The 27,672-nt window shown below is 32.4% G+C and overlaps 3 protein-coding genes across 3 annotated transcripts; 1 reads left to right on the top strand and 2 right to left on the bottom strand.

Moving 5' to 3' along the window:
* Positions 1-9,236: 9,236 nt before the first annotated feature.
* On the bottom strand, positions 9,237-9,707 carry LOC109811409 (NADH dehydrogenase (ubiquinone)s). Its single transcript, XM_020375165.3, has 2 exons — positions 9,476-9,707; positions 9,237-9,399 (listed from the first exon to the last, which is right to left on the bottom strand). The coding sequence occupies exons 1-2, from the start codon at positions 9,662-9,664 to the stop codon at positions 9,376-9,378; spliced, it is 213 nt and encodes a 70-aa protein (XP_020230754.1). The 5' UTR covers positions 9,665-9,707; the 3' UTR covers positions 9,237-9,375.
* A 127-nt stretch (positions 9,708-9,834) lies between these two features.
* On the top strand, positions 9,835-14,139 carry ISPD (Nucleotide-diphospho-sugar transferases superfamily protein). Its single transcript, XM_020375164.3, has 12 exons — positions 9,835-10,012; positions 10,084-10,166; positions 10,234-10,329; positions 10,429-10,484; positions 10,575-10,654; positions 10,787-10,869; positions 11,527-11,604; positions 12,085-12,153; positions 12,936-13,004; positions 13,078-13,124; positions 13,400-13,490; positions 13,828-14,139. The coding sequence occupies exons 1-12, from the start codon at positions 9,916-9,918 to the stop codon at positions 13,912-13,914; spliced, it is 936 nt and encodes a 311-aa protein (XP_020230753.1). The 5' UTR covers positions 9,835-9,915; the 3' UTR covers positions 13,915-14,139.
* A 6,023-nt stretch (positions 14,140-20,162) lies between these two features.
* On the bottom strand, positions 20,163-27,283 carry STI (AAA-type ATPase family protein). Its single transcript, XM_083075959.1, has 6 exons — positions 24,801-27,283; positions 24,328-24,550; positions 23,131-23,694; positions 21,431-22,121; positions 20,548-20,626; positions 20,163-20,432 (listed from the first exon to the last, which is right to left on the bottom strand). The coding sequence occupies exons 1-6, from the start codon at positions 26,865-26,867 to the stop codon at positions 20,340-20,342; spliced, it is 3,717 nt and encodes a 1,238-aa protein (XP_082932085.1). The 5' UTR covers positions 26,868-27,283; the 3' UTR covers positions 20,163-20,339.
* Between the last annotated feature and the right edge of the window lie 389 nt (positions 27,284-27,672).

Raw genomic sequence — 27,672 nt, 5'->3', positions numbered from 1 at the left:
TTTAATGTTCTTAATCCAAAATACCTCTAAAATAATAAATAAGAGCATTATTTACTGCAATTGTGGTTAAGAATATTTTAAAAAATATAATTTATATTTTATGTAAAATTGTAAAAATAATAATGTCCATTTAATTATCTTTTTAAACCGTGTAAAATTATTATTATTATTATTATTATTATTATTATTATATATATATATATATATATATATATATATATATATATATATATATATATGTGTGTGTGTGTATGTGTGTATATATGTATATAAAGGGTTGTTTAACATTTACTTGCAAAATTATCAAAATTTTCAATATATTATGATTTTAAAACGTCAAATATTTAGATACCGACCTAGCTATAAATTTCTAATTATATAATGTGTTGTATTTTCATACATATCTCAAGTAAATATATTGACATTATACATGCTCATGTAGAAAAAATAATGATACATGTATGATAAAAACTATTCAACTTTTACGACATCTCTTATATGTTTATTTTTTTTAATCATTAATATTATATCTCTTCATAATAAAATAAAGGAGTAATGTTATACATAAAAAAAATAAAAATTGGAAAACAAATACGATGATTTTGAAGAATCAAAATTATCGTGACCTTTCTCCATTTTTAATCATTAAATTAATAGTTCTCTTTCAGATTTTATCAAGTATCTTATTAAAATGAATAAAACACTTCGATCGACAAAATATAAAATATAAGAATAATAAAAAAGAATTTTATTTTTCAAGCTTAAATATTTTTTGTCCTTGTAATATATCAATTTATTTGTCCCTAATTTTCTTTGTTTTTTGTTCTTGCCATTATTTTTTCATTGTTTATACATGATTGTCAAACATAAAATGACTAAAATTCACTCAAAATTGTGTTTATTTGAGACAAGTCATGCAAAGACAATAAAAAAAAAACGATAGAATGAAAAAAAATTACAGGAAAAAATTATAGGGTCAAGAAATGAAAAATGGATATATTATAGGAAAATAATATTATGGAAGTTTAATATTGTTTCATCTATTGTTGTATTTTGTCTTTTTCTAGTGTGTAGGTACAAATATAGGAGTAGTGGCGGAACTTTGATAAAAAATTTGGGAGTGCCAAATTATTATTATTTATATATGAATTAAATTTTTTATTAATTAAAAAATAATAAAAAAATTTATATTCTTTATTCAATTTTTTGAATTTTATTATAATTAATAATATAATAATATATAAATATAATATTAAAAAATATATAAATATAGAAAATTTTAGAAGAATGATGACTGCCAGTATCATAACTAAGATCCGCTTATGTATAGGAGTATATTCTTAATTTAGTGAGACATATTAACGATTAATCGAAAATGTCTAACTTACATCAACTCAATTAGACATATTAAAAGTAAGATGATAGAAAAAAATCTTCTACCGTCGATATTTGTAGGTAAAAACCGTTGTACATTTAAATGAATAATTAAATAAATATTTATTTAATAATGAGATGGTGACAAATTTAGGTAATCATACAAATAAATGTGTTATATATAATTATTTTTTAGTACAAATATATATATTTTACAATTACTTTTTAATATAAATATATGTTTTAAAATAATTTTTTAGTTTCATTTTATTTCTTATTTTTTATTTAAAATTTTACATTTTAACAAACACTCGAGATACCCATCAACACTCGTAGATATATGAAAAAATTATATATATTCATCAAATAAATAGCTGCATTAAATGTGATAGGTGATGAAGGACTACTATCCATTTTCGTCCTGCCTAACTTCGTTTTGTTCTCATCACTAATTAATAGTTAATTGAAAACATTTTTAATAAATTATTGTGGCTTATGTTAAACAAAATGAGAGTGAATATTTATATTTTAAAAAATAAAATATTTTAATAATTTCTATTTATTTTAATAAATTTTTTTAAAAATAATAATTTAAAAGTCAAAAATAAAATTATTCAAATATTATACATGATTTTATTAATTAAGATTCTTCAATGTAAAAACCAAATTTAATTGTTAAAGTATTATATTCTAATAAGTTTAAACAAATTTAATATGTAATTATATAATTAAATATTAATGGGTACTCATAGGTACGGATACTATAATACATACTCATACCAATTTGGTTAATATGCGAGTATAGAAAATACTCATGCTTGTTATCCGTGAATACTCATTTATAATATTCATTTTCTACTCGTAATGAATTTTATTCATGGATTTTTTTTTTGGACATCCCTAGTTAGAATGATGTGTGTGTGTATATATGTATATTTTGTAGGGATGTTGTATGTTAAATGAAAGTTGAAATGTAGAGATGTTGTGTAGTGTTAGAAATAAATGTGTTGGCGATGTTTAATAGTTTAAGGCATGATGTTGAGTTGTGTTGATTGATTTATGATTAGAGCATAAATTCTTTTAAAAATTGAATATCCCAATGTGTGGATACGGTGTCATGGTGCTCTATGAGCCCAATTATTGAAAACTCCTTCTTAAAAAGTTGACTCTTTAAGTAGAGTATTGAGTTTCCTCTAAAATCTTAGTTGATGCAGTATGGGAGTTAGGTCGATCCATATTATCTATAAGCAGCCAAATATAAATCTATATAGGGGTAAGATAGAGCCATGTATATACAAAGTGACCAAACTGAGTAAGGTACAAGCTCGAGAGTCAAAATCCCTAACTTAGTACCGTAAGGAGTGTAGTATTTGGAGGGTAGTCAACAGACTAATCCCATAGGAGGCTTACTTATGCATGCTAATTAAGTTATATATGCTAAGGCTAAGGTAGGGTGACACCCAAGTTATTCTACCTTGACAAAAATACTAGACTTTCATAGTTTAAGTGACGAAATTCGAGAAACCATGTTGTGTTATGAATTTATATCAAAACTAGTTGTTGATCTAGCTAGTAAAAAAAGATCGTGTTGTTAAGTTAGTTTAATAGGATCAAATCATTTAGACTACTCATTTATGTTGTAAGAGATCTATTAGTTGAATGCGTGACAACACATATGGTTATTATGTTGTGTATATGATGTGTTGATTTTGTTGTGTTGTTTGTTATGTTGAATTGTTTATGAGTTGCATAGTTGTGTTGTAAGTTGAAATCATTGCTATGTGGTTTAAGTTGGAAAAATATGTATGAATTGCATGATGTGCTCCAAATGTTGATGTTGGTAATATAGTCATACATTAATTCTATACTCATTATGTTATGCTTTGTAAGTTTATCATTGCATATTTCCTTATAGTTGGATTGTAATGATCATACTTTGTGTGAGAGCAGAATAATGATAGGCGGGAGGAGGAGTTCATAGAGAGCCATATTGAAGGATATCATAGTTGTTTTAGAATTACCCTGGTGTAGCTAGTTTTTTTATGGTTGCCTGACTAGTAACCTATGTTATGTTTCAGTACTAGTTTTTATATTTATATACTTGTATAGTTATAATTGTAGTCTCAGTAAATGATTTGTTTTATTAACTCATTTGTAGATAAAATTTTATACATGTATATATATTACTTCATGTATATCAAATTATTTTTCACATGTTAATCCTAAATAGTTGATATATGTTTTTCGTTACTATTAAGTAAGTCGTAAAATATAAGACTTTGTTAGATCATTGCATTTTGTTAGGAGAGTGATTGTACAATATTAATATTTTTAAATGATAAAAGTGTAACTTATTTTATATTTTAATATATAAAGTTAGAATAATATAACATTTATATTTTTCATAAGTGTAATTTAGTTTAATAATATTAAGTTAAATAAATTCAATTATATATTTTAATATGAGTAAATTTTAATATAATATTATTATCTATCTTCGAAGAAAGTGTAATTTATACTAAATGTTATTTATAATTTTATATTAGTGATAGGATGCGCGATCCAAGAGTGGGAGAGACGTACGCATGCGAAATCTGGCATGATCTATTAGTGAAAAAGTTTGTCTCTCTGCATTAAACTTTTTCATTCAAGTGTGCACGTTGGAGGGTCCCACCAATTTCTCTTTTCAATTTCAACATATATAATTTTTTTTCTTTCCAAGAACTAGCAAGACAATAGCTATAGCTATTAGCTTTGGTCAATCAGTCAGAGATATTCCTCCATTTTATTTTATTTTAACTCACCATAGTTCGTATTTACTTATTGTTCTATTCTACCACATTGCCATGCGGGACAAGACCCCATCTTATTTTCAGCCCTCTTTAGATTCGTACTTCATCATTATTATTCATTATCATAATCACAATTATAACAACTTCTTACTAAACTATTAGACTTAATATAGGCATGGAAACATCTTAGCTAGAGAGCATGGATTGTTTTCCATCTATTTCTCATTTGGTTTAGTAACGTTTTTGTGCAAAGATAGACGTTATGTATTTCAAATAACGAGAAAAAAAGAAGTTTGTTTGAATAACCAGTGAGTGCTTCTCGTGTGTGTGTATATATAGATAAGTGAAGGGTAATGACCTAAGATTTTTGGATTGAAGCAGTAAGAAGCATCCGCGAGACACGCTGGGTCATAACTATGAATAGCGAGTTATTTTTGTTTCATATCATTTATATAAATTTCAGTCGTACATAGGTTAATATAATAAAACATTTTCCTCATAAATTACAAACATATGACTTATTTTTTATAATTGATTTGGGTTGTGGTGATGTTAACATTTGCAGAAAAAGGAGTTGTACAGCAGTTGCTGCTGCAATGCAATAAATAAAAGAATACAAAATGCAATTCCCCATGAAGGTGTATGGTATAGGATTAAGCAAAGCCCGCAATTCAATGGGAAGAAAGGTTTGTCTGAAGTTGCCAAAGGTTTGGTAATGGCAATGCTATGAAGTGAAATGACAGTAGATGTGTTACCATAATGGGAATCTCATGCAATCATTTACTTAATGGATGTGGCGTGTAAGAAAGCTTCGCTCCCAAGACAAATCAGTGTCACAACAAAAACCAAGTACACATCTTCAGCCTTACATTGCATTGCATGCATACATGCTGTTGCTCATGGATGCATGCCTGTAATGTGGATTTTTCCCATTGCTCTCTTTCATAACTCATTAGCAAAGATTTCATACATTGCAGATTGAAGATTGAAGATCGCAGTTTGCAGTTATCAGTGCAATTAAGATCAAAAAGTTGCCCCTAACGTATCCTGTCAACCTGCTCATCACCAGAGTTAGGTACCCAAAGCTATCAGAGCTGACGACTTTTGCCAACACTTTTGCTAAACATATATTCCTTTTAAAATCTTACTAATATATCCCACATCTATACACGTCACATTTTCCTTTAAATATGTTTTAGTAAGGTTAAGCAATTTTCAGTCAAATTCAATTTTAATTTCTAAACTTTAAAATCAATAAATTTTATCTCTCCATTTATAAGAATGTGAGGCATGATAGTCGAGTGATTTTTTTTATTAATGGGAATTGAATTAGCTATTAAAAATTTGACAAATCAGTCATGATCATTTATATATATATATATATATATATATATATATATATATATTATTGACATTAAGTATAAGTTTAAACATTCACACCAAATTTTATATTTTTAATAATTTTTTATGTAATATAAATTTAATTGATTTAACTATTGAATCATATGATATTTGTTAAGTACCAATTTTATCTAAGTTTTATGCATGTTTTACTTGTAAATTGATATAGCTTTTTTTTCTTCTTTAGAAATTGTTTAAGATAACACACTTTGCTAATATATTTATACTTATCTCATTTTAATCCAATTCATTGTAATTATATCACTTTTTGATTACTTGTGATGTGTGTTATTTTGTAGGAAAAATAGAAAGAAAATTTGATAAATAGAGGGGAAGAGAATTGGAGACTTGAGCAAATTTGCAAGAAAGAAGATGAAATTAACTATTTAAATTCAAATTCAATTAAGCATTAGAATAAAATTTTGAGCAAATTTAAGACAAAAATTCAATTGCTCTCTTGGCAAATTTTAGTTCAAGTAAAAATCTCAATGCTCAAGCATTTGAATAAAAGCTCAAGCAAATTTTGAATGCCTAAGCAAAAATTATTTTCTTCACCTTAAAGGATTTTTTTGACTCGAGTAAATTTCCTAAAACTTAAGTGAATCTATGGTGACTTGATCACTATATTTTGAAAATCACAGCATATTTAAGACCAAAGGTGGAGAACAAGATTGAATGACTAGACTTAAAATGAACCATCTACCGACCCAAGTTGCTAGGAATAGAGCTTAGATTCGTATTTTAAAAAGGATTTTTCTTAATGCAAATTTCTCTCTTGAATATTCAAGGAATGGGTATTCAATAAAAAAAAATCTTAGAACCTCTTTATCAAGGAATAAGTATTGAGTGAATTTAATACTAATCAAAATAGTGAATAGGTATAAGAAGTGAAATCCAATCTCAAACATCTCATATTTGAACTTTTCAACTTTTAGTTGCAAGTTTGTCACATATTTTATGTTTTTATCAATTTGAACTTTTAGTTTAATGAATCAATGAACTTTTGAAAGTGTACTGTATATATTCATTTTTTGCTTTTTTAGATTAATTGAGAATCAATCAATCAACCTATTTCTTGAGGTGACCTTACTCATCACTGTTATAAATTGACTCTAGTATACTTACCACATGATCAACATTATTATACTTAAGATCACGATACCAAATTTTATATGATTTGAACTTTTCTATATATGTTATCCAAAAATTGATATTTACATATATTTTAAATATCATATTATGCGTTAAAATAAAATAATATGATGAACTATTAAATAATTTGAAGTCATGTGAAATTTGATATACATGATCTTTCATTGGTTTGATTGGTTAAATTTATATTATATAAAAAATTATTGAAAGTATAAAATTTGGTGTAAGTGTTTAGACTTACATCTTGTATCAAGGTATCCCAAATCTCTTTCTCTCTATTTATATATATATTTCAAATTTTACTCCTAGACTAACAATTTTTTTTAAAATTTTTTTAGGTTACATCAAGATTTTTTTTTTGTTACAATCAATTATTAAAAATGTAAGTGAATTAATTATTATAATAGTTAAAACAAATTAAATTATTATAAAAATAATAATAATAAACTAGGTAAAATGTGATTTTGGTCTTCAAAAATATGGACAAAATTAGTTTTAGACCCTACAATTTAAAAAATCATAGTTTTGGTCCTTGTCGTTTTTAAGAACATTAAGGCAGGTCGCAGGCCTCTTTAGTGGTATCACCTAACCTTTGAGAAGTGTCCTTGAGCCTATTTATATAATATTATAAAACTTATTAGTCTACATAGTTGTACAACAAATCCTGTTTTTATAGTTTTATATTATTTTAATAAATAGATTATAATCATTGTCTCTTTTCATGCTTCTTGTAAATCTTTTGTGATACTGCGCAGAAGTGTTTGTTTCTTCAACAACACAAGAGACACAGATTAAAACTTCAATCACAAACCAATATATTGTACTAGGATCCCTAATCTTGAGAAGAAAACTCTCATTATCCCCAAGAAAAATGTATCGAAAATTTATCCATGAATTTTTCACCTTCTAGCACCTCATGGTTGTACCACCGAACTGACCTCTAGCTGAATATCATGGCTTGTAATACTTAGAAGCATTAATAGGTTTTCTATCATACTCTACTTCAGTCGTAAGCCTGCGGCATAGAACTCCATATAGGGCTTTCTTTTTTAACTTACGTATGCCTATGAACCGGAACTACTTTCAAGAAAAATAGAAGAAGAAAAAGCAAATTGCATTGTGTCTATATTAGCAGACAGCTTTACCAAAGAAATATCCTAATCTTGTTTGGTTCTGTCACAACTGCGGCATCTGAAACAAACTGAGCTGCTGCAGTTTGTAAAAATGTTTTTCTTTTGTACCTACTTATATATGGTAGCCTTTTAATTTGACAGCATTGTTGAGAAATATAAATTTAAACTCTGCAATTTGCGTTAAAAACATTAAAATGTTTTGTGCACGTCAAATTAGCCAACAAAAAATTGCTTCTTATGATTTTGGGATGTATTTTCAAGATGTTGACATATGAAAAACATGAGTGAGAAACATAAATAACTACATATGATGTCAGCTTTGATATCAATTTTTTCTTGATAAAATCATGGAACTAAATAGTATTACTCCTCGGCGTTTATTTCAAATCATGTCAGAATAATGAAGTGGCGTGACAAGTTCGGTATTGGTCTATCTAGTTGTTTCCCCGTTCTTTAACATGACATTTTGTGTCTGCATTTGTAGAAACTTGCAATCATTGAAGAGAGATAACATCAGCTATTAAACCATGCTTGGATGAAATTCATCTTCATAGAACCCAATTCCTAATTTTAATTAATAACAAATCACCCATGCACACAAGAAAATCCTTGTGCCATAACAGAAGTTACGACAGATTGAATGTTATATTCTACATGGAAACATGCAATGTCAATTGGATTTGAAGGTTATTGCTAAAATTAAAACAAAGTGATGAAGCAGAGTCTCGCAGTTCTGTTCCCTCATACTCATACATCCATCCACCTATAGAAATGACATGTTTCTGTAACATTGAGGTGATTCTTAACAATTAGCTAACTGTTATATTTTAAGTTAGAGACTGTTAGACAATTAATCTTGTCCATAATATAAACTCCTAAATTGTATACAGTCTATGAAATGGATGTTAACATGATTTAGAATTTTGCCTAAACAAAACTCCCAAATTGTGTCTATCTATGGATTTGTGATGTTATGCGGATGTTTTCTAAAAAAACATATTTGCACAGCTTATGTTGTGCATAAGAGAACAAGCAGAAAAACTATTGCCTAACATAAGAGAAGGGCATGCTTAATGTTCCCCCCTCTTTAACTGCTATCAGTTTTGTGGTATGTCATGATTCTGATTCACTGCAATATCTTTAGAGGCTTTTTGACTAGGAAACAGAGGAGTAAAAGCCTCCAATTGAACAACAATACTACTACAGTTCAATGCCTGCATCTCTCAATTGAATTATAAATCTTGACATGCACTGAGAAAGAAAGGGAGTGAAGCTTCAACTTTTGCCCCTAAAATTGGCAACAATCGCTAGATAAACATTTCAAATTTGTGAATCTAATTCCGAACAAGAGCAAATAAGAAAAGGCAAGAATGAAAGAGGTAAATAGTGAATACGAGAAGGCATAAAATTAAAATTTAGGCATACTGAGTAGCATAGTCTGGAATTTATAGATTCATGAAATGAAGGCAAAGTTTATTAAAAAGCGACGATGGAATCGAAGTCGAAGTCGAAGTCGAATACTTTTAGTGGTGGTTCCCGGATTTGACCTGCAAATAGGGCTAGGGTTAGGGCAAGTCTGATAGAGAAGAGAATGGAAATAACAGTGAATTGTGAATTGCGTACGTGAGAAGGAGGAGACGCATAGAGGTTGTTGTAGACTTGCTCGCCGACGAGGTAGATGCCAAAGGCGACGAGGGCGATGCCGAGACCAGGGGTGGCGTGACGCAGCTGATTCGTCAGCATCGGATGCTTCCTCCATTCATCCCTTCTCCTGAAGAACTCTCCCGTGTGTTTTCCCTTTCCCGATCCCATTTCCTCTTCTCTCTTCTCTCTTCTCTCTCTCCCCTTCACTCACCACTTTTTCTTGCTTTTCTTTCTCTCTCTCCCCCTTACTGGGCTCACCCCGGCCCAATAAGAATAAGAAGCCCATGGGCCAGGTGTAATTAATTATATGAATATGAATATGAATATGAATATGATGAGGCTATGGTGTTCTGGTTGGTAAACTACAGTCACCAACCACAGGGGCAGGGGCAGAGTCAGAGTCAGAGTCAGAGGCAGAGATGGTAGCTATTGCATTTCAACAAGCTCTCCCATTTCGTCTCTCTTATTCTCCTTCTCCTTTGGCCTTCCCAATCATTCACAAATTCTCCAACGCAGGCAAGTGAGTCAATGCCATCTCTTTTCTCATCTGCTTTTCTTTCTTTCAACTCCATACCTTGTTCAATCAGGTCGTCATGCGATAACTATCTGTTCAAAGAAACATGCGAAATCAAGGCTCACCCTCTGCTTTGCTCAGGCACAACCCGTGGCAGTAAGTGCTTCTGCTTCCATTCACTCATTCATGCTTATATTTTATGAATTATGGTTGTGTTACGCAGGGGCAGGAGCACAAGGTGGAGTCTGGTAATGATGTTGTAAGAGACACAAGTGTGTCCGTTGTTCTATTGGCTGGAGGCCAGGGCAAGAGGATGGGAGTCTGTTCTATTCTCTTCTCTTTATTCCAAATTCATTCATAAATCATAAATCATAAATCATAAATCATAAATCATAATCCTATTTCTTTCTTATCATAGGCTACCATGCCAAAGCAGTATCTTCCTCTTTTGGGTCAACCCATTGCTCTCTATAGGTAATCACATCCTATTTTCCTTGCATTCTGCGGACCCTCCACAATCACTCTTTCAACCATCTATCATATAATTATGCCAATCCTTTGCAGTTTCTACACCTTTTCTCACATGCTTCAAGTCAAAGAAATTGTTGTGGTTTGTGATCCTTCCTACAAGGACATTTTTGAAGGTTACCCCCTTCCTTTGTTTCTTTTGTAAACCATGTCTTTGCTTCTTGCTTATATATATATATATATATATATATATATATATATATATATATATATATATATATTATTTTATTTTATTTTTTTTGCCCCAGATGCCAAGGGAAATTTACAACCACAACTCAAATTTGCCCTGCCTGGGAAAGAAAGACAAGATTCTGTTTACAATGGCCTTCAGGCATGTTCAGTTGCTTTTCAATCTTAATCGTGGCTTACTTTCATGCATACTAAGCCATTTCGTTACTTCAATTTTATTTACTTCTTAGAAATTTCTTTCCAAATAATGATATCCAGATTTGGGAATGAGAACCCATCTGATACACACAAAAAGAAAAGAAACCTGAAATGTGGTTGGATATCCAACATATAGCCAGTTACCAAAACCATTTTTCTCGTGAATCATTCATCATAATTATATAGTTAATTCATCCTTGATAAATTTTTGGTCAAACCGTCAGAAGCACTGAGTCGCCTTGCTGGGTGAATCAATCAGTGATGTAATATAGCTGAAATCTAATTGCTTAATATGTCAAGACAATATTAATATTAATAGTTTGGTTTTCTATTCATCCACGTTTTCAATTGATTTCAAGTTTTCACACACTCAAAATAATGTGTTGTGCTGTTAAAAATCTTGTAAGATATTAATTTAACTGTGATCCACATGACAACATCTGCTTTTGGTGTTTGATTCTGAGTTGCATAAGTTAAAATTAGCAAGTTTCTGTAAGCATTTGTGGATCCCATGTTATCATTGAGTTGTTGATCCCTTTAATTATTAAATGCTTTTTTTTTTTTTTTTTTTTTTTTTTTTTTTTTTTTTCTGTTTTTGCAGGCTGTTGATCCAAACTCTGACCTTGTTTGCATTCACGATTCTGCAAGGCCTTTGGTGTTATCAGGAGATGTGAAAAAGGTAATGTTTCCACAAGTTTAAGTCCATTGCATTTGATTTTTCTTAAAGTTACATATTCATGAAGGAAACTCAACAATATTACATGAGTCTGGTGTGAGTGAGGTACGGAAAAATTCTTGTCTTTGAGAATTGATGAAGTCAGAAAATGACAACTTTATATTTATGTTAATGTTAGAGTCAGGGACGCACAGACACTTCAAAGTAGTAGTCATGTTATGTTAACCATCTCTGATGGCACACTCCTGATAGAAATGCTCATGTTATTTGGATCCACATAGTGACATTATGTGCCTGTACTATTTACTGGATTTAAATGCACAGTTTGTCTGTTTTTGGTCAGGAGCATTTTTCAAATTCTTCTGAATGCCTATTGGTTAACTCGCCCACCCCCTCCTTCCCTTAGGGGCTCTCTCTCCATTTACAATTCAATAAATTCATATAAGAGGATGCTTAGATTACTCATTTGTATTCTGTGTTTAGGTCCTTAAAGATGGATTATTGTACGGAGCTGCTGTTCTTGGCGTCCCTGTGAAGGCCACAATCAAAGAGGTATTTGCTAGTTGTTAGCATGATTATGTCAGTTCCATCAAATAATTGAAGTGGTTGATGAATTTTCTTTTTCTATAGAAGGGAATATGATATCCCCCCATCCAAAGAAAGAATTCTGTAGAAAATTTCAAATCCAAGTGATAAACAATTTTATGCAAGAGTCCACATCTATACATTTCCTCTTGATAACGGATTACTGTTCAACAGGGTTGCTGATGCTCGAACAAATTAGTTCAGAAACACTAAACTTTAAAATACTTTCTGTTCTGATTTCCAACAATTAACATTTATCTTCAAACCTTTTTTTTTCCCTATCAGTTCCTCTTCCCTACGTATCTTAAAAGAAGACGTGGTTTAATGAATTTAGTTTGTCTTCCTCTCACATAAAAATATGTTTTTCTGTTTTATTTATTTATTTGCAGCTATATTCTTTCTTCGTTCCTCTGCTTGTGTTGACTCTCTGGTTTTTTTTATTTTTTATTTTTTATGTCAGCTGATCCACAAGCTTAATTTTTAAAATTCTCCTTCTAAATTAACTTGGAAGTTTAGGTTCACACTTGTGTATGTATGGAAGTTAGTTGTTCCCTTCACAATTATGGACAAGTTTTTATCTCAGATGCGTTTTTTGTTTATACATTGATAGAAGTAGCAATAAGCCAATAACTATAGGAATAATTGTGCATACAAGAATGTCTTAAATTTTTTTTCTGAATATGCATGAATTTAGACCCTTTCCTGTGATGGGTAAATGTACTGAAATTTGTCTAACAATCTTTCTGCAGGCAAACAGTGAATCATTTGTAGTTAAAACACTGGACAGAAAAACGCTATGGGAGATGCAGACCCCACAGGTCTCACTAATAATATATATCTCATCTTTGTTTGTGAACTTTGTCAATTACTTAGATGTATCCATTTTTACAGGTTATCAAGCCCGAGTTGCTTAAGAAAGGCTTTGAGCTAGTACATAGGTAGTTTCTCATTCTTATGCTTCATTTAATTGCAACTATGTGTGCACATTAAGAGAAGTATCTTATTATTCGGTTATGCACGAAATCAAAGAATGAAATATACTGTCGTAGTGGCACTTGTCGGATAATTGGATGAGTCACACCCACTACCAAATTGGAATATGTAGTAACAAGTACAGACTATAGATAATTTGGTTTCATTATTTGCAACAATGTTTAGAAGATACATTCTTTCTCATAATCTAACTGGTTTTTTATGGCAACCTTCCTTACAGAGAAGGTCTTGAAGTTACTGATGATGTGTCCATTGTTGAGCACCTAAAACATCCTGTTTATGTCACTGAAGGGTCTTATACAAATATTAAGGTAGGCAAACTTCCCCCTATTCCTTCTCTATTGGAAGCTTGATGGATAGCAATTTATTTTGGTAGAATTTCTTTTACTTATTTTATCTTGAACTTGAATTATTTCTTGTTATAAACATACCTCCGTTAACATATTTGGTCCAAAATCTTGTCCTCTTTAAAAATATTTGACTTATTTTATATTTATTTAACCAATAGCAAAAAGATTTTCCTGGATTTAACTTTATTTACATATATATATACCTTTGCTAAAAAGAATACTTACACTAGCACTAGCATTGAAACATGTAGTAACGTCTGTTACAAAATATATAAACTCATTGTGAGCTATCTTGCAGGTGACTACGCCTGATGACATGTTACTGGCAGAGAGAATATTGAATTTAAATGCTGGAGAAAATATAGTTTTGCCTATTCACCTTTGAAGGGAAATCATCCCCAATTTTTTCATAATAGATTACTTTTGATCCTGCAAGGTGCTAGCAATCTCGCAGCAAACAAAACTGTAAACAATTTCTTGAATTACGTAGTGTAGTTTCTATTGAAAGTTGTGTAAAAACACATGGTTCATGCTTAAAACAAGGAAAATGTTCCTGCCTGGAAGGGAAAATCCTCTTCAATCAATGAAGCACCGTCCGTTAGTGGATAAAGTTTGACCTAATTAGAATAAAATTCTTCATTGACGGAAAAAAATTAAGAAGTTAAAATTACGCAAACTTTTATTATATATATATTTTTATAAATATAGAAAATATTACAAAGATAATGAAAATAGAATTGAACCTAAATTCACATGTTTCTACTACCTTTTTCTAAAACTGAAATTAAGAGTATTGTTAAAAAAAAATTTACACTATCAATCAATTAAAAATTATCTGAAGTACAAGTAAAAAAAAAAATATTTAGTATCACTTTTAAAGTTATCTCATCTATTTTATCTAAAAGTTAAAGTATATGATTTAATTTTAATTTATTAAAAAAAACTAATTCATTTTATCTTTTTTTTTATAAGCATTTATAAAAGTATTCATTTAAATTACGCAATCTAATATGGTATTACAGGAGATATTTGATATACAAAATCTTTTTACTTCCTTAAGAATTTTAAATCAAGAATTTTGATTTCTTATATTTGGTAACTATTTTAATTTTTTTTAAGAATATATTTTTTTATGAACCATTTTTGTCTCAATTTCTTACAAAAACATTTCTATGGGATGAAAATCCAACAATTTTGAGTTAGGAATTTGTTTTTTTATATATATAAAAAGATAACAGTATCCCATTTAAAACAGAAAATCTCTTTTTCTATTTTTCTCTCTCTGTGTCTCTCCCCCTCTCCTCTCCCTATCACTCTTCCTCTCTCTCTCTCCCCCTCTCCTCTCCCTCCATCTTCTATTTCTCTTTCTCTCTCTCTTTCTCTCTCACTCTCACTCTCACTTTTCCTCTCTTCCTCTTCCTTTCCCTCTCCCTATCATATCTCTATTTTTTTTTCTTGTATCTCATTATTTTTTAACATTATCAATTTTACTAATATTATTAAAGTCTATTTTGTTTCTACACTTTAATAATATTTGATAACATTTTATTTATTTATTTAAATGAAATGAAATAATATATTTTTATCCTTCTTATTTATTATATAATATTTTCTTTATTTATTTCTTTTTGTTAAATTTTGTATTTAAATAATTTTAACTATAAGTTTTCAACTTTTTAAAATAGTTTATTGTCATATTTGTAATAAGATTTGAGTAAATAAATATATTTAATGAAATTATTTTAATAAAATATATTTTTGTAAAAAATATTATATATCTAGGAATATACTGTTGTAATCAAATATAAAAAAATTTAATTATTAAGAATGTTGTGTGAATATTTTTAGAAATATTTATGAATAGTTAAACAAATTTTAATTATTTTTAAAAATAATCATTTTCGATATTTATAATTTTCAAGAATGATAATTATGAAAAAAAACTTCTCTTTTATCAAATCTCAATTATAGTCATGTCTTCCACTTTTTAGTTTAAACGAATAGTTTCAAAGTTGGTTTCGGTGGCTTCACAATCATGGTCATACATAAAATTCGTCTGTAAATTATTATTGATTGTTTAAGAAACTCAAATAATAAGTAGATCCTTATAAAAGCTCCTTCATCCCCCGGTGGAGCTGTTCAAGACGATCCACGAATATACCTCAGGTTAGGGCACGTGGCAGATTGACCACCTCCAATCATGGCTTCCTCAAAACATTTTAGAGAGTATATATCACTTCCCCCTTCCAACTAATGACTATGGGCAGGATGTCGTGCTGTGGGGCCCCTCTAAGGATGGAGTTTTTACTACGAAGTCAGCATTTACAATTGCATCCTCCTCTCATACAATTTCTCACCCCCCGGCCTTTAAAGCAATATGGAGATGGAACGGCCCAGAAAGGATACGAGTCCTCTTATGGCGAGTGGTGCATGGAAGTCTAATGACAAACCAAGTAAGGGTCGATCGAGGTTTAGGGACTGATCCAACTTGCCCGGTTTGCATGCAAGGAACTGAAAGCAACCTTCACGCCCTAAGAGATTGCAAATTTGCGACAGAAATCTGGTATAGAGCTTCAGGGGGTTCTCTGCCCAGATCATTCGCTGAAGATAATATTCATGATTGGGTTCATGCTAACCTAAAGGAAAGAAGGCCATTTCACGTGAACTGGCCAATATTGTTCGCTGTCACGCTAGACTCCCTTTGGATTAGACGAAACAAAATGGTATTCGACAATTCCTTCTCTTCATCTGAACAGGTGGTAAAGGGAATCAATGCTCGTGTTATGACAATAATCTCCAGCCACACAAATAATTCTTTATTGAGTGATCCTCTGTGTGGTCGCCAAGATACTCATTGGAGGTTTCTGCCTATAGGTCACATTAAATTAAATGGGGATGGAGCCGTGTCAAATGATGGAATCGGAGCTTGTGGAACGTGATTCATCAGGCAACTTTCTACTCACTTTCTCAAAAAAACTAGGTTGCATTTCAATCCTCAAGGCTGAATTATGGGCCATATATCAAGGGCTTCTTATCATCAAAGAACGCTATTCTAGAAGCCTTATCATTTGTGAATCAGACTCCGCTGAAACAGTTAAACTAATTGAGGAAGGGTGTGCTCGTCACCATCCTTGCTTTGGTCTTACCCAACAAATCCAGGAATTATCTTTACATTTTTCATCCTTTTTGTGTATTCACATTCCTAGAGAAGCCAACATTGTGGCAGATAGGTTAGCTAAACATAATTTTTGGATAGAGGAGGAGCTAACAGTCTTCTTTTCCCCTCCTAGTTTCTTTCATTCTTTACTATCGGCAGACCTTGTTGGTGCTGCTTAATTTTATTTCCTTTGGGCGTTTAGCCCCTTCTTTTACCAAAAAAAAAGCTAACATGATTCACGTGCAGTCGGGTACTAACATAAGGATTTTTATAACCTAAGTGTTTTTAAAGTAATTTATTTGTTTACATGATAAATAAAATTCATAGATTGTAATACAATAAAGGATTTGTTGTGTTAGAACTCTGCTATTCACCTGTATAAATGTCCTTTATATGAATGAAATTCTGGATCTCCCTTTTATCTTTTCTATATTTTTTCCCTCTTAATTCTCTAATTCTTTTTCTACCCTCTTCTTTTGTTCTCTATAAAGCTTTTATCTTTTATTGACATTGCTTCAGAACAACTTCTAAGTTATGTTTCGGAAATATGGATAAGTTTTTTCAATTCTTTCAAATTTAATTTATCAAAATCTCAACAACAAAAAAACTCTTAATTTTTTATGATTGATATTTATTTATTTTTAATGAAACAATGAATTTAAAGTCAACAAGGAACGCGGAATAAGCATTATGACAAAAAAACTTAATGAATGGTGGTGGCATTTGACTTGGCAGAATATGGCATAGGATAGGAGAGGCCATAGGTCGTTCCCTCTCTCCCACCCCAACCCTCAATTTTTTTAAAAATTTATTAAATTTATTTTAAATTTTTTTAATCCTCCTAAAATTTATAAAAAATATTATAGATTAATAGATGAAAATTATCATGTTAATTTATATTTAAGAAAAAAAAGAGAAATATATGTAAGATTGATATATAATGTGATAAAAAGAGAAATAAAAAATTATAAATGATAATAAATTATTATGTTAAAATATTTTTATATATGTTAAAAAAAAAATTGATCCTTAGGCCAAATTTTTGCCTCTTCCCCTAGTTATGTCATCACATTATAGTACTATAATTTTTGAAAACAATAAAATTAAATAATATTATGTTAGTCTAGGTGAGTAGGTGGAGCCAACACTAACATCACGTAAAGTTGTAAATTAAAACATTCATGAAAAAATTAATATTTTTTTAACAAGTAATTAGTTATATATATTATGAAAAGTGGGATCGATTTGATGATGTCATATTCAATTTTTGTCTGTATTAAAATAAAATTTGATCAATAAAAGTCATATTCTTTAAATGTAAATTAATTTTTAATTATTAATTTTAAAAAATATTTAACCAACAAAAAACAAAGCTCTCCATATATATATATATTAGTTATCAATTATCAACTTTGAAACAATATATAAATTATATTAAAAAAAATAATTAGGAAGGGAGCACAACAAAAGAAATTCAAACCATTGGAACTCGGTGACAACCTTGGTGGCATTGAAAATGACAAAAGGCTCAAATCAATTTTGGATGGATGATCGTTGATCAAAGCCCATTTTGGCGGGAAGCTTATGTAAGAAAATGGATTTTATTAATCAATATAATTAATAAACATTAAATAAAGATAACTAATTATTTGAAAATGGATTGTGCTTTAACATAATAAATATTTTATTAATTAAAGCTTTTTCATTTTTCGATAAAAACCTCTTTTCGTCCCTTACATTATTTAATATTTTCAATTTAGTCTCACTTTAATTTTTGGTTTCAATTTAGTTCCCAATAATTAAAATCGTTGCAATTTGGGACTTCCGTCCAAATGATTTAAATGGAGTTAACTGGTGGTCACGTGGATGTCAGGTGGATGCCACGTAGATGCCACGTAGGTGGATCAAAAAATACTTGAATACACCTGGAACCAGAACGGCCCGTTCTGAAACCAGAACGGTCCGTTCTGGTTACATTATTGATGTGTAAAATTTACACCTAGAATGGGTTGTTCCAAGTCCAAAATTAACACATCAACAGTGTAACCAGAACGGGCCGTTCTGGTCCAGAATTTCGTGAAAAAAAACCAAAGTACAAAGCATTTTTTTTAGGGAAAATACAAAACATTTCAAACACTAGATTTAATAATATTGTTAATGAGGATTAATAACTTCAATCGCTAAACATTTGGGTTATACAGTATATCATTAAAGATGATGCAGTGTATCACTAAGGACAATGATAACAAGTTTTATTTCATTGTTAGTCAAACCGGAGTGAACTACTTACTACCAAATTGACACTATATAGTCAACGATAAAACGAAACAGTGTTTTTCCTTAAAGTCATTGACGATGTACCCCAACAATAACAACCTGTTCTTGAGGAGGTACCCCTAAACCCTGAATTTTATTTTCAACTTTTTAAATACATTGCGACATTTTAGTCAAGATTTTGAACTGGATAAATTTAAATCAAATAAATATTTTAGAAGGTCTTATCTTATTTGATTTTTTTTAGTTTTATTCATAAATGAATATTAATTTATTGTATTTTTTATTTATTATATATATTTATTAATATAGATGTAATAAAAAAAATATATAATAAAAAGCATGGCGTTCTGGAATGGGCCGTTCTGAATTCAGAACGGCCCGTTCTAAAAGCATAACGGCCCGTTCTAAAACCAGATCAGTCCGTTCTACTATCAGAACGGCCCGTTCTAGTTTCAGAACGGGCCGTTCTAAATTCAGAACGGGCCGTTCTAGTTTCAGGTTTTTTCAAGAATTTTGGCATCCACGTACGCATCCACGTGGCATCCACATAGATGTCACGTGGCCAACAGTTAACTCCGTCTAAATCATTTGGACGGAAGTTCCAAATTGCACTAATTTAAGTTATTAAGGACCAAATTGAGACAAAAAATTAAAGTGACACTAAATTGAAAATATTAAATCATGTAAGGGAGGAAAAGAGATTTTTAACCTACATTTTTCGATAAATATCTTTAAGATAGTGATTAACATCTGATTTCTGGAGATATTTTGCCACATCAACTTCGGAGTGGCTAAGGTAAATTAGAGTGTTAGCTGTAAAGTACAGAGATAAGGAGATGTTTGGGGCCACTTGTAACATTTTGAGCAACATAGTCAGGTCTGAACCTAAAATTGCTTTTGAATTAAAAATAAAAAATAGTTTAGCCGTGCTAAGCAAGGCTCCTTTATATGCACGCTCACCAACTCCTGCCCAGTTTTTATTGGTACTCACTCCACTAAAAATATAATCATTCCTCATATTGTGTAGTATTAAATAATTCATGTAACTCATTTCATTTCCTTTTCCTTCTACTGTACTACATACATACGAAACTCTAAACTCATTTGTAAGAGTAGATTTGACTTCTCTTTAGAATAGTTGAATGTGCCAAGAATTGCAAAAGTAAATACGATTTTGTAGAAAGAAAGGAATCTAAAAATGTTTCAATATTCCTCTTTATTAGTTCTTTGAATAAAGGATGGAGCAAAAGAAACACAAGCTGAAACTGCTGAACCACATAAAATTCACATTTCACGCTCGCACCCTTCAAGAATCGCTCAAAGAAAAAGAAAAAAGGTAAAGAAGAGAAAATATATATCCCCAACTCAAACTTTCCTTATCTTCTCCGCTCCCTTTTTTGCTTACCGCAGTCACGAAACAATGTAAAACTTCCAACTCTACGCGCTCTAACCGGGGTGCCACCTTTTACCTGCTTACAAAAAACATCGTGACATGTTATGTTATGTTACATGTTTTGTACAAATAACAACAGTTATTTGGAGAAACAGACAAGTTTTGAAATTAATGGCAGAGAATGGAGTTACCTTTATTACCCTTCTAGGCTTGGACTTATTCCAACATAAAAATCCACAACCACCAGCTCCCGACCCTGATTCATATCCCCTACAGTAAACCCAAAAAGAAAACAAATTATTTTTTTGAACCAGCAATCATTTTTTGTACGCCTCTTTTTTCACACTCGCATGCAATATTTTATCATTAACTATCATTCACTTTAAAATACTATTAAACCAATGGTGCAAACAAGAGGTGAGAGAAAAAGTGCATGCAAGTACAAAAAATTTCATTATATGGACCCTGTGAAAATCCATACAGGAAACCATATCAGAACAACACATCCGCAAATTGTGATTACCAAGTTGCAGGAACTTGTATTATATTATAGAGCTTGAATTATGGGTTATGTACATAAGAGCAATCACTTCCAGATATTAAAGACATATCTCAACAATAAGAAAAATATTAATACTGAATTAACTATTGTTGATGGTGAGATGTCACTCATGTCAGAGTCAGGCACCATCTACGGGTCCATTCCAGATAGATGCCATGTGAAGTGGCAAAAGTGCAAAGGCTCCAGACAGAGCTAACTAACAAGCGCACATGCCAGTTGCTTGTGGTGTGTGTCAGTATATGTGCATGTAATGACTGCAGATATTATATATAAAGCAGCATTTAAAATACTATAAGCATGCATTTCAAAACCACAATAACTTTCAAGTAGACATCTTTTATCTTCAAAGAAAAAAAAATCCCGTTATCCTAGAAATTAATTCATGCATCCAATACGCATCTCTTAACTGTGATGGATAGAATAAGGCCGGGAATTCACCATGCAATTTGCCAAGTTTCTAATCATATTGTCCATACAAGTGAGATGGACTGCAAAATTGAAAGAATACTTACAGATTGTCTTTTCCAGAAATTGATGCTAAACTGTTGTCATGCAATAAACTTGGAGACATGGGATATCGATCAGCTTTTCTACCAATCTGATCCTTCTGTGGAACCCTTCCATTTATAAGGCTCAAAACTTTAACTTCATTATTTGAGTCTTCTTCCCAATGCTGGTGAGAGCAAAATCTTGTTGAATCCATGGATTCTATTGAGTCCACACCATTCTGTGGCAGTACTTGATTCTTCTCCGGTCTCAAACGACTCAATGATCCAGGGGAACCCTTTTCTACAGCCTGTAACCAGGCAGTTTCCAGCCTCTGCTCACGAATGATGGATTCAATTCTCTGCATTGGATTATCTTGTCTCCTCTCTCTCACACCATTTCCTTCAGCCAGAATATCTGATGAAGCAGTGGTAGATTGAAGGTTTCCATCCAGTAAAGGAGGCAAACTAGAATAAGACTCCGTTCCATTCATATGACCTTGTCTCTGTTCCTTCTCACTAGCCATTGCTGACTCTGCCTGCTTTAGACCCAGTAGATTAACCTGAATTTCACCTTCACCATCTGGCAAGTGGATTATTCTGACTTCCACATTGCGCCTAAGAACCTTTTCCATCGAGTCTGTAATGCTTCTTAAAAACCTCTCAGCCCTAACTTTAATATCTGCATCTCCAAAAGCAACATATGCTACCAAAACACCTGCAAGGAGAAATATATTAGGAAATGGGGGGAATAATGCATGACAAAACAAAAGGTGAGTTCTAGTAATAAGGTGCAGCAGAAAAGTATCTGATTAGAAGAGAGAAAAAAGGGAGATCGGGTTCTGAAAGGAACAGAAAAGATGGAATGAAAATGGAAATGCAAGATAAAAGCACTGTTAAAATATCTACAGAATATCTTAGAGGGAGAGAATGACACATAATCGATTCAGATGACTTGTGTTATATTGGGGTTTGTTCCTTATTTTTAAAAATTTCATCTTGTCAGAAACTAAATTTTGTTCTCAAGGAATCTACCATATATTTTGGTTAGTTGTTTGTTACCTTATTAGATTCGGAATAGGAATACAGTACTTAACCTAATTCCTAGGATAAATAGGGGTTAGTAATAGTACTTCGGTTTTTGTAATACATCATAATGCATAATATTAGTATCCTATATTATTCCGAGTTTCTACTCTCTTTTCCTCCTTCACCTAACTCCTGTAATTTCAATAAGCACAGTGAAGAAATATCAATTAAACTCCTACAGGTTGCACTTGCGGCCAAAATGATGAAGTGCTATCTGTAATACACATTCTAACCATCATCAATGATGAGATTCATTTTCTCACAACATTATTCAAGTTGACTTCCTTCAACCATGTTATGTAACTCAAAGTGTCCATTATCTTCTTTGAAAATAGTAGACATAACTAAAGGGGAAAAGGAAACCATGCAGAATAATTTCTGAAAATCAAGTAAAATATCCTTTCAATTAGTACATACAAGAGCAAACAACCACCAGACAATCCAGGGAAGTTGTCAACAGTAAAAACAGGCAATAGTAAATTATTGGCTTGATAAACTCTGAATCCATGGTAATAAAATCCATCTGGTATCTATTTGTTTAAAAGTAAATGGCTTAATATAAATAAGTCTGTCAGAAATGCTTCTAAATATTCTTAAAGAAGAACTTCAATTTTCAGCATAAAATATAATTAACTTACCTTCTACTTCGCATACTGACACAAGCTTTCCATGAATGTGTAGCAGCTGCTTCAATGTCTTAGAGTGACACTTCCCGATACAATGCACCCAGATGTCACATAACTTCCCTGAATCTATGCACCTAAACATTGTATTCCCAACCATAAAATCATCAGATGAGACCACTGTAGAGCCATCATCTAAGATCGGGCTGTTTGATGGCTTTGATTTCAAGCTGACACCACCAGTCTTAGAGGATATATCCTTTTGATGGTGGGAATTATCATTTACTGCTTTTTGCTGGGATGCATTGAATGTTGACTTTCGAGGCACATATTGAGAGTCTGACTTGTGCGTATTAGAGGTAACATCTCTTGAAACACTTGATGGATCATCTTCAGTTGTCTTGCAGCTCTGCCTCCTACTGCTGCTTGACTGAGTAAGATCTGGAGAAGGTGTAGAACCAAGCTGCAATAGAGTAGCTGTGAACCATGTAGAGCGTTCACTGGATGTCCTCAACTGTTTTTCGGCCTCTGAGAGAAGCTTCAAAGCATTCTTTAACCTCTCCAACTCCGATTCATTCACTGAGCATGAAATCCATGTGTGCATTTCAATAATCATCGGGTGATGGTAGAATTTTCATTTTTACAACACGCAACACTATAATAACAATAAAAGGGGATAAAAAGCACCATGGAATACCAGGAAACAACAAGAAAATATAAAAAATAAATAAATAAATAAAAATAAAAATAAAAAAAAACAGATATCACTTTTCTGAGCATTAAGGGTACTGATAATCTGCACCAAAGCCTAAGGTCACAACCAAAAAACAAGATTTAGGAAGCAGATTTGGCAACATGTTTTTTAAATGCTTTGGCAGTTTTTCCAGTAGACAAATGTGAAGCTCCACCAAATACAAAATAAAAGAACATCTTCAAATCTAGAAATGAGAAGTTGAGAATTATTAATTAAATAATACACAGCCTTCACATTGGTTTTTCCATAGAGAACTTAAACTGGATGATAAATCAGAAGTACAAAAAAGAAAAACATTAAGTCACATGAAAATATCAATCATTCTAAACTTCTGAATGGGAAAGGGCATTGCACTATATAACACCAAAGTCACTCTGCATGTTTTAAAGATTTGTCACCATAAAATTTAGATAACAAAGATAAAAATCTTATGAAACCTAAGCAGGGGTTGTACTCACAACTACGTCCACCTAAGAATGAATCATCATCAGGTTTGGTGTCAATGACAGCATATGATCCAGCGATGATGTCCATAATAAGGCCGGCTAGTTGAGACATCAAAACCATTGGATCAACTCCAGAATCCATCAATTCTCTGGCTCTTTTCACTGTCTCTACAGTATCAGATGACATTGCTAACTCCAAAAGTTCCAATAATTTTTCATCTGAAACAACTCCCACCTGTTGCAGGTAATACAAAGCAGCATTATGTTTTTATGATAACCATTTGACCAAAACACTTTTGTAAAGTTAAAAGCATTAATAGAAGTTAGAACTGTTATATGCAAGTTTGGATTAACTTATAATAAAAATTAAAAATAAGAAAGCTTTTTTTTTCGTCAACTTCCTAAGAGAGCTTTTGAAAACCAAAATGATCGTCTCCTCATATAATTAGGTGTTTGAAAACATAAATTAGTCACAACACACTCACAAGTTCATTTACAAGAGAAGTGGTAATTCTTTTCCCCAGCAAACTAAGCTGTTCTAACATTGTTTCTGCATCTCGAAGTGAACCATCTGCATTCATAGCAATGAGTTCCAGTGCATCTGTTTCAACATCAAGGTTCTCCTGGGTAGACATTTTCCTCAACCTGGTCACAATATCCCCATCTTTGATTTTATTAAAAAGGTACTTCTGGCATCGAGATTGTATTGTTCGTGGCACATTGTCAAGATCCGATGTTATAAATATGAATACAACTCGCTGAGGTGGTTCTTCCAGAAACTTTAGAAATCCCAGCCATGTCTTGGAGGGCAACAAGTGACACTCATCAATAACAAAAACTGTATATTGCGAGGAGACTGATGATGACCCCATTGACAATCTTTTCAGTAGATATCTAGCTTTATCAATTCCTCTCTTATTGGTTCCATCAACTTCCAGTAGATCACTGCTCTTACCAGAAAAGAAATCAGCACATTCCCTGCAGTAGCCACAAGGCTTACTCTCATCAGGACTTGCACAATTCAAGGCAGCTGCAAATATCCTAGCAGTTGATGTTTTGCCAGTCCCACGGGGTCCCTGAAAAAGATAGACAGGAGCAACCCGTCCCCTCGAAACGGCATTGATAAGTGACTGAACCACAATATTCTGCCCAATCAGTTCACCAAAGAACATAGGCCTATACTTCTGGCTGAAACTCCTACTATTTTCTGGCGTGCCTTCATCTTCCCCTTCCCCATTGAAAGCGACAATCTCCAATCCCTCTTGACTCCTACAACTTGATGACCACCTTCTTCCATCCAATCGGCTCAAGCCCTCGAGATCAAGCTCCCCAAAGTTCGTGGAAAGTTCATCATCACTCCTACCAGTTCCCACAGACGACCCTTCTCTAACATCACCACTATTAGTAAGCAATGGAATAACACCTCGAGCACTTCTCAAAGAAAGTCTCCTCTTGTGCGAGGCCGAAACAGATCTCCGGTGTCTCGGATAAATAGTTTGACTTCCACAGAGCATGCTACTCCCTTTCCTCCTTAAAGTGTCGGAGAGTGAGGGGGAATAACAACTCCCACACATCCCTCTATGTTTAGGAGTCCTCTTGGACCAATAGCAAGGAATTCCACATCCTTGGCGGCCAGGCAAATCCAAATGATCATCAATCTCATCGTCGCAGTCGCCATCATTCACCGAAGTGGTGGTGCCATCCCAGGATCCAAGAGTGCTGGGATAACGGCGACCATACCTATTGTAAGAACTAGTTGACAATGCAGGGGTGCTATAGGAATAAGAAGAGTCCTCTTTTCGACTTCTTCTCAAAAACTTAGAGGAAGAGCGAGACCAATTCTTCCGCCTAAGCTTGAGAAGCAAAGGAGAAGTCCCTGAAATTGGCCTCACACCCTCAGAATTAGTGTCATCATCAGAGTGTTCATGTTCAACCGAGTCATCCCTGCTGAAAAAAGACCCCTCTAGCAATGCCTTGGAAGAACTCACAAAATTTCTCCCTGGATTGGTTTCTCTACGGTGCTGATACTTTGCTAAAAAATCAAAATGAGGGTTACTTTTCTTACTCTTTTTCTTATCGGGGACTGTTCTTCTGGAAACAAGATTGGCATCCCCACATCGGAAAATGGAAGAACGAGTTCCACTTCCACCAACCGCCAAGAAAGTATCACTCTTTGAGTCACAACCATTGCGAGCATCACTTAAACTGTCTCTGTCTCTATCTCCAAGAAGCGAAGAAGATCCACCCCCATCACCGTCATCATCATCATCATCATCTTCTTCTTCTTCTTCTTCCTCGTTGTGTTTCTCGCTGGAAGATTTATAGTTCTTCCAATTGTACAAGAAGACCCTCTTCTCCTTCTCTTTGTCATTGGCGTTGTTGGTGAACCTTCTGCTTCCAGTGTCCTTGTTCCATGCAGCGACGGATCTTGAGGAACTGAGTGGTGACTTCCAAGAAGAAGTGGTGCCAGGATCTCTGAGAACTCGAGCAGCCTTGCGGATTTGGGTGAGTTCCTTCTTCAAGTGAAGCTCAGAAACCCGCATTTCCGACATCTTCCCCTTCTTGTTCAATGACACACGCCCATTTACACTAGAAACATACCCAGTTCAGGATTCGGTCTCAAAAACCTGTTTATCGTGTAAAAATCATGGCTTTGTGAGAAGAAAAAGAGAGGGCAGAAGCAGATCTGACAGATGACACAGTGGAGAGCGTGTGTGAAAATGAAATGAGGTATTTTTTGGTTGACCGCTCCTATTTCTCTCTCTCTATTTTTGCTTCTAGTGTTTATTTTTCTCTTAATACGTTAGGGTTTTGTTTTGGCGCTCCAACAAATGCGAGAAGAGTTGAATGGAATCTGTTTGTTTGTGAGTGTGTGGGTTGCTTTTGATGATCATAGAAAAAAGTAGCAACAACTAACGTAACGTTAACGTGGGATGGGATCAAAATGAAAATGGTCCCTCCAAAGTCCAAACACATTCGGAACACAAGAGAACCCAATTTTCTCTTTCTAAAATCTTTTTCTCTCTCTTCCTTATCGCCTTGATTGATTCCTGTCTTGTTTCTCCAATTTTTGACTTTCTGTCCATCTTAATTCCCATTTCTATTTCATTAACATCATATTCATATCCATAAAGAAAAAGTGCTTTTACGATAAATAAAAGGGGATTTGGTGTGGGCATTTAAGGGGATTTAGTTGTATCACCGTCCTACGCTGTTATTCAATGCATGGTCGTTAGTTGCGATGTGAAATTCTTGTGACCCTCTCAACGTAATTCTTGCATTATAGATATCATAACTATTTTCACTATTATTCTACACTTAGCCACAAAATAATTAGGCAAAATAGTGATTATGACA

The sequence above is a fragment of the Cajanus cajan genome, chromosome 5 (assembly GCF_000230855.2).
Source record: "Cajanus cajan strain Asha chromosome 5, NIPB_CcT2T_4, whole genome shotgun sequence".
Lineage (NCBI taxonomy): Eukaryota > Viridiplantae > Streptophyta > Magnoliopsida > Fabales > Fabaceae > Cajanus > Cajanus cajan.
Note: the sequence above shows the minus strand (reverse complement) of the source record. Positions and strands in the feature narration are given on the sequence as shown.

Excerpts from the sequence above, each read along its gene's own strand:
- LOC109811409 (XM_020375165.3), bottom strand. The coding sequence starts at position 9,664 with ATGGGATCGGGAAAGGGAAAACACACGGGAGAGTTCTTCAGGAGAAGG. Across the intron at positions 9,400-9,475 it reads ATGCGTCTCCTCCTTCTCAC|GTCAAATCCGGGAACCACCA; the intron begins GTACGCAATTCA and ends CCCTATTTGCAG.
- STI (XM_083075959.1), bottom strand. The coding sequence starts at position 26,867 with ATGTCGGAAATGCGGGTTTCTGAGCTTCACTTGAAGAAGGAACTCACC. Across the intron at positions 22,122-23,130 it reads GTCAGTATGCGAAGTAGAAG|GTGTTTTGGTAGCATATGTT; the intron begins GTAAGTTAATTA and ends TTCTCCTTGCAG. Across the intron at positions 20,627-21,430 it reads ATTTCTGGAAAAGACAATCT|GGGATATGAATCAGGGTCGG; the intron begins GTAAGTATTCTT and ends GGTTTACTGTAG.
- ISPD (XM_020375164.3), top strand. The coding sequence starts at position 9,916 with ATGGTAGCTATTGCATTTCAACAAGCTCTCCCATTTCGTCTCTCTTAT. Across the intron at positions 13,005-13,077 it reads GGGAGATGCAGACCCCACAG|GTTATCAAGCCCGAGTTGCT; the intron begins GTCTCACTAATA and ends CCATTTTTACAG. Across the intron at positions 13,491-13,827 it reads GGTCTTATACAAATATTAAG|GTGACTACGCCTGATGACAT; the intron begins GTAGGCAAACTT and ends GCTATCTTGCAG.